The sequence below is a fragment of the Microtus ochrogaster genome, chromosome 2, assembly GCF_000317375.1.
Source record: "Microtus ochrogaster isolate Prairie Vole_2 chromosome 2, MicOch1.0, whole genome shotgun sequence".
Lineage (NCBI taxonomy): Eukaryota > Metazoa > Chordata > Mammalia > Rodentia > Cricetidae > Microtus > Microtus ochrogaster.
Window position 1 is genome coordinate 5,239,694 of NC_022010.1, and position 7,071 is coordinate 5,246,764.

At 42.3% G+C, this 7,071-nt stretch overlaps 1 protein-coding gene across 2 annotated transcripts in view; it reads left to right on the forward strand.

Moving 5' to 3' along the window:
- The window catches only part of Srsf9 (serine and arginine rich splicing factor 9), an 8,132-nt gene extending 2,014 nt beyond the window's left edge, over window positions 1-6,118 (forward strand). The window contains exons 2-5 of one of the 2 annotated variants that reach the window (XM_026784633.1): window positions 2,599-2,759; window positions 4,245-4,417; window positions 4,830-4,981; window positions 5,112-6,118. In XM_026784633.1, the coding sequence (XP_026640434.1) occupies window positions 2,599-2,759; window positions 4,245-4,417; window positions 4,830-4,973 (478 nt within the window). In that variant the 3' untranslated portion in view covers window positions 4,974-4,981; window positions 5,112-6,118. Of the gene's footprint in view, window positions 1-2,598; window positions 2,760-4,244; window positions 4,418-4,829 lie in introns of both variants that reach the window. The other variant, XM_005344304.3, reaches the window with a different exon arrangement.
- Window positions 6,119-7,071: the final 953 nt, after the last annotated feature.

Consider the following 7,071-nt stretch of genomic DNA (forward strand, 5'->3'; position numbering starts at 1 on the left):
AGAGCTAGTTCCAGGACAGGCTCCAAAGCCACAGAGAAACCCTGTCTCGAAAAAGCAAAAAAAAAAAAAAAAAAAAAAAAAAAAAAAAGTTACTGTGTGTTGTTATATGGTCATGTTCTTCCTTTAGTCTTAGCAGAAGAAATTATATTCTGCTCTATTTGAGAAGTTTCAAACAAAGCACTTAAAGTATTAGCATCTTAGTCTTTTTAGTAACCCAGTGAGATGATAGACCTGTTCCTCAGGGGGTATAAAATGTTTAAATAGGTAACTCAAGCCCTTTACAGACAAATTCCGATTTTAATCCCTAATATGCCTGCCCCTTCCAAGCTCCCTTAGAGATACATTCTGGCAGTCAACGTTGTCCAGAATGTGTTTGTTCCTTGATGCCTTTTTGTTAGTTTGCTTTAGATAAGGTATTATACTATAGCCCTGACTGGCCTGGAACTTTGATAGACCACGTTGGGCTCAAACACAGCGATCTGCCTGCCTCTGGCTCGCTTTGCTGCTCTTAAAGATGTGAGTCACCACATCCACCCCTCACTTATCTTTTGAAGAAAATTCATTTATGTGTATGTCTTATCTGTGTGTGTCTGTCTGTTCCACATACATGCCTCTTGTCCAAGGAAGTCAGACGAGACTGTTGGATCCTTGGAACTGGAATTACTGATGGTTGTGAGCCACCATGTGGGTGCCTGAACCAGCATCCTCAGGCCCTCATCTGTCTTTAATCTTCTTTCAAGACAGGGTTTCTTTTTTTTTATTTTTTAACTGATATTTATTGAGCTCTACATTTTTCTGTTTCCCTCCCTGCCTCTCTCCCCTCCCCCCTCCCACCTTCAACCTTCCCCAAGGTCCCCATGCTCCCAATTTACTCAGGAGATCTTGTCTTTTTACTTTCTATTTCCCATGTAGATTAGATCTATGTAAGTCTCTCTTAATGTCTGAATTGTTGTCTAAGTTCTCTGGGATTGTGGTTTGTAGGCTGGCTTTCTTTGCTTTATGTTTAAAAACCACCTATGAGTGAGTACATGTGATAATTGTCTTTCTGGGTCTGGGTTACCTCACTCAAAATAATGTTTTCTAGCTCCATCCATTTTCCTGCAAAATTCAAGATGTTATTTTTTTCTGCTGTGTAGTACTCCACTGTGTAAATGTACCACATTTTTCTTATCCATTCTTTGATCGAGGGGCATTTAGGTTTTCCAGGTTCTAGCTATAACAAACAAAGCTGCTATGAACATAGTTGAGCACATATCCTTGTGGCACTATTGAGCATCCTTTGAATATATACCCAAAAGTGGTATTACTGGGTCTTGAGGAGGGTTGTTTTCTAATTTTCTGAGAAATCGCCACACTGACATCCAAAGGGGTTGTACCAGCTTGCATTCCCACCAGCAATGCAGAAGTGCTCCCTTTTCCCCACAACCTCTCCAGCATAAGTTGTCATCAGTGTTTTTGATCTTGGCCATTCTTACAGGTATAAGATGGAAGCTCAGAGTTGTTTTGATTTGCATTTCTCTGATGACTAAAGATGTTGAGCATTTCCTTAAGTGTCTTTCAGCCATTTTAGATTCCTCTGTTGAGAGTTCTCTGTTTAGGTCTGTACTCAAGACAGGGTTTCTTTTGTAACAGCTCTGGCTGTCGTGGAACTCAATTCGTAGACCTGGCTGGCCTTGAATTCACCTGCCTCTGCCTCCTGAGTGCTAGGATTAAAGGCATGTGCCGCCACCACCGTCATTGGGCTCCTTTTACTTTTAATCTTTATGCCATTAGGCCTTCTAGAAGAATATTAAGGGGCCTAATATAGGATAAGCCTTTAGAGCAGTGGTTCTCAGCCTTCCTAACGCTGCAAACCTTAATACAGTTCCTCATGGTGTGGTGACTCCAGCCATAAAATTATTTTTGTTGCTACTTCATAACTGTGATTTTGCTACTGTTAAGAATCATAATGTAAATATTTTTGGAGATAGAAGTTTGTCAGAGGGGTCTGACCACAGGCTGAGCACTGCTGCTTGAGAGGAAAATGCTTGCCTTGTTCTGATAAATTGGCTTATTGGCAAAATCAGTTATCAACAATTACTTTTTCTTTTGAGACAGGGTTTCCCTGGCTGTTCTGGAACTCATGTTGTAGACCAGGCTGGCCTTGAATTCACAGAGATCTGCCTGCTTCTGCCTCCTGAGTGCTGGGATTAAAGCCACCATGCCTGGGCTTCCATGCCCTTGACAGCTGTAGTCCTGTTTTAGTTTGTGCATCCAGAATCATGAGTTTTGTTCAGATGCCTTCACAAATACCTAGCACATCTTTTGTTCATATTCAAACCCCTTCATTATTATAAAGTTTTTTTTTTTTTTTTCATTTTGAGTGTTTTGCACTTGAGAATGTGTGCATGCCATGGCTGAGCCATCTTGCTGGCCCAGCTGTAAAGTTTCTGAGTAACATGAAAAGGTTCTCAACTAAAGCACAAGTACATCAAGATTTTGTTTTGGGGTCTATCCTCCTATTCCTTCAGGCTGATTTCCCCTCTTAATTACTCGTGCCCTTCATTGGGAAGTCATTCAGCCTATTGGGCAGCACTAACTTAAAGCTTTCCTTTGCAGGGATGCTGAAGATGCAATTTATGGAAGAAATGGTTATGATTATGGCCAGTGTCGACTTCGTGTGGAATTCCCCAGGACTTTCGGAGGTCGGGGTGGGTGGCCCCGTGGCGCAAGGAATGGGCCTCCTACAAGACGGTCTGATTTCCGAGTTCTTGTTTCAGGTATGCTCTTACCACAGTGGATGAAATGGTGCATGCATGCTACTTGTAAGAAAAACTCGCTGTTATTCAGTACGTGGTATATGCTGGCTTTTTAGTAATCAGTGCACACGGGCAGTCTAAAGCTTTGTTCTAGTTTTTTCAGGGAGGCAGGTACCATACAAATGAAACTGTATAAGTAATGCAGCCTTGTGGGACAGAAACATGTTTCTTTTTTGTTTTCAGACAAGGTCCCTATGTAGTCTTGGCTGTCCTGGAACTCACGAGACCAGGCTGGCCTTGAATTGACAGAGATCTGCCTGCCTCTGCCTCCCGAGTGCACAGCATGATAAACATGTTTCTTTTAAAGTGGTTTCTTACTGGTGAGGGGCAAAATGACAAAACCTTTGATCTATAATTCTAAAAATGTTTATCTTTGGAAATGTTCCTTGGTGTCTGGCTTTATAGACATCATGGGAACCAGATGCAAACAACTTAAAATCTTGGGGACTGTATTGGAAAACAGAACATTTGTATTGGTGTCAGTGAATGATGGATGAAATGCCAAGGTCAGAAGTTTATGTGTCTTTAAAATATCAACGCAGTGTTAAGGTCCCGGGCCCTCTGCACACTGCAGGGGAGTTTGGGGGCCCCAGTGGATTGAAACGCATTGAGCCTGCTGCCTTTTAAAGTGTGAATGTCCCACAATCACTGTAGTGCATAGAGTGATGGTATCTATCTGTGTCCCTTTGTAATTTTTTAACCCTAGGGCTCTATTCCCTCCTTCAAGATGTCATACATTATCTTTTTTTCTCTCCATGCTGCTCTGAAATCCTGCTTAGAAAACTATTAGGAAATGGCTGCAGTCCTGAGCTGTGAGCGGTAAACACAGCCTTTGAGAGCAGGAGCACATTTCCCTTTCATGACATCAGGTAGGGTTGTATGACTCCCAACTAGTTTTAGCGTCTGAGTGTTACCTTTCCCCAACTGTAGTGAGGAATGTTGGTGATCTCTTACGAGGTACTTTGTGGTCTGTCAACCATTCATGATAATAGAAAACAAACTTTGGTTTCTGTTGATGGCTGTTCCCTCAGCTGCACTTGATTTGTTTCAAACGTCCCATGTCTTGGGAAAATAATTCAGCAAGAAATACTTGGTACTAATAAATTTTATAAGGGAAAAAAAAACAAACCAGAATTCAGTTTTGGGAGTGTCACATTGATTGTGAAGGACAGAATGGTAAATTCTCAGAGGTTGTAAGCCTGTAATAGGATGCTTTTGTTGGGAAACTTTGGTCTCTGGACAGTTAACCTAGCTTTTCACAGTGTTTTACCATATATACTTAAAGTAATTTTTCTGGTTTTGTGCCCCTTTAAAGGATTTGTGACTTGGGAACCCCTAAGAATAAAGTGATCCACAGAGTATAGATCATCATAGGTATTGCTAGTGCCTAACTGCAGTTAACATAGCTAAAGGGTGTGGCTCTTCTCTTACATTGTCTGTACCTAGGACTTCCTCCATCAGGCAGCTGGCAGGACCTGAAAGATCACATGCGTGAAGCTGGGGATGTCTGTTATGCAGATGTACAAAAAGATGGAATGGGGATGGTTGAATATCTGAGAAAAGAAGACATGGAATACGCTCTGCGTAAACTGGATGATACAAAATTCCGCTCTCACGAGGTGGGTTCTTACCTTCTAGTAAGTCTAATTTAGCAATAGTAGCAACAGGTCATGGCCTTTGCCATTTGATGACTTCACAGTATCATAAAGGTCCTGTATGACACCCTCATATAGACACATGCAAGCAAAACACCAATACACATAAATTAAAAATTAAAGGGGGTGTTTGCTAATCCTAAGTCCTGCAAGGTCAGAGCACAGAGAAATATGCATTTGTTTATCTTGATTTTCTTCCTTTTTGAAATGGAAGAGTAAAGGCACTTACCACCAAATAACATTGTGCAGGTGTAGTAACATCACAGTATCAGGCATGCAGTACGTGATGCAGTACGGGGCTGTGAGCCAGGTTAGAGGTCATCAGCTTTGCTTACTCTTACTTTACTCTTTCCTTTTCTGTTTGTTCCAATTTCAGGGTGAAACTTCATACATCCGAGTTTATCCTGAGAGGAGTACCAGCTATGGCTACTCAAGGTCCCGGTCTGGGTCCAGGGGCCGTGATTCTCCATACCAAAGCAGGGGCTCTCCACACCACTTCTCTCCTTTCAGGCCTTACTGAGGAAGGGGGTGGGAAGTTTTTCTATTTTTTAGATGCCCTGAGCTGCTTTGTGCTCAGAATTTACATTCCAGATTGATAATTTAGTGTCTTAGGAGATTTTCTAATTTCTTTCTTTTTTCTTTTCTTTTTCTTTTTAAGGAACTACATAATTTCAACCAGGGCCACCATACTAGCAGTGAAATGTTTTAGACTGCAGAAATAGAAGTTGTGGCTTTGGTTCAGAACAAGTTGTATATTTTTCACCCCTGATTATGGGATAGAAATCAGTGCTGCATCTTTGTGGGCTGCTCTGCTCTGGAGATCAGCCGTTACGACGACTGAGTCGCTCATTTTGTTGAGAAATATATTTTAAATGTTTAGTAATTGGTGTGTGGTTGTCTCTGAGTAGGCACATAGGTTTCCCCTAACAGGTTCTGACCAAAAAGCAGCGTCCTCTACGTTATCACAGCAGTTTGTCAGGGGCAGAAACATTACATTGCTAGGGTAGTGGTGATGGTTTCAAAATTTCAACACCGAGGGCAGATTGTGTATTTTTTTAAGATTGATATTTATGTGTATACTACATGTGTATTCATGCTCACTGAGGCCGCAAAGGCATTATAGACCCCTGGAACTGTAGTCACAGGAGGTTGTTGGGTCACCCTGAGTTGACTCCAGTCAGACAGGAGACTAGGGAGGGCTCTGGTTTTTGTTTTTTAATTTGTGTAACCCTGGCTGTTCTGGATCTCACTCTGTAGATCAGGCTGACCTCAAACTCAGAGAGATCCACCTGCCTCTGCCTCTCAAGTGCTGGATTTAAAGACATGCACCACAACACTGGTTTAGGAAGTTCTCTTAACCACTGAGCCATCTCTAACCCAGATTCAGAGTTTTTATAATTCAGAGCTGACATTGTAAATGAAACTGCCTGTAAAAGAGGTTCACTGAGGTGGTTCATGCCTCTAATCCCTGTACTTGAGAGACGGATGAAGGCCACCCTATCTGAACAACAACACAAAAGTGTGTGTATCTCTGTGTGAGAACATTGCAGATAAAGGGAAGAGGAAGAATGAAAACAAGCCCAAGGCTATTTTTAACAAGTTCTTTTTTCAGAAAGGAACTGTTTGGCTGGTGTTCACAGGCACTGTGTGTGGGGAGGAGGGGGGGTCAGGTGTTCATAGACAGTGTGAGGTGGGGTCAGGTGTTCATAGACAGCATGGGGTGGGGGGTCAGGTGTTCACAGACACAGTGTGGGAAGGGGTATCGCCACTTTCTGAGAAAGGAAGGTGGTTCTAAATTAGGAGTTCCCAGCCGGGCGATGGTGGCGCACGCCTTTAATCCCAGCACTTGGGAGGCAGAGGCAGGCGGATCTCTGTGAGGTCTACAGAGCTAGTTCCAGGACAGGCTCCAAAGCCACAGAGAAACCCTGTCTCGAAAAACCAAAAATAAATAAATAAGTTAGGAGTTCCCAGGCTATAGTTTACTTTGACACTACTCAAACATTTCTATAAAACGAGTCTTCTGGTAGGAATAAAGTACCCAAGAACACATGAAGATGGTTGGCTGCTCAAGTCAGTGGAAAAGCAACTAAAAATAACTTTTGTCACGTGGTCACGGGTAATCGATCTCCTAAGTATAAACAGAAAAATTCACATACATTTTGATAGTGTTTTTTAGGAGATGAAGGATGATGTTTTCCATATGGAACAGGCCTGTGAGTACTTGATCCATTTCCTTGGACGCAGGCTTGTGGTGCTCAATTAGCTGGCTATTTTCCAGTTCTGTCCTCAGAACAGTTACCAAGAAATCATAAATGTCCAGTTTATACAAGTATTCACTGTAGCAAATGACCGCCCTGTGAGTCCACCATCTTGATAGGGCTCCCCTTCCCCAGAATAGCTACTCTGCTGTGGGAGAAGGGATCCCGTTTACCATGTCTGGCAAAGAAATATTACCTGTTTGAAAACAAGAAAGAATATTATAGTTGAGCCTGCTGTTCAGCTGGCCCTCCTAAACTAATGGTCACTTGGTTTTCATGAAACAGTGGAAGTAGGTATTAATGCCATCCTTCCCCAGTTCTCAAGTATCACTAACAGTTCAAAGTGAAGCCAAACCCACA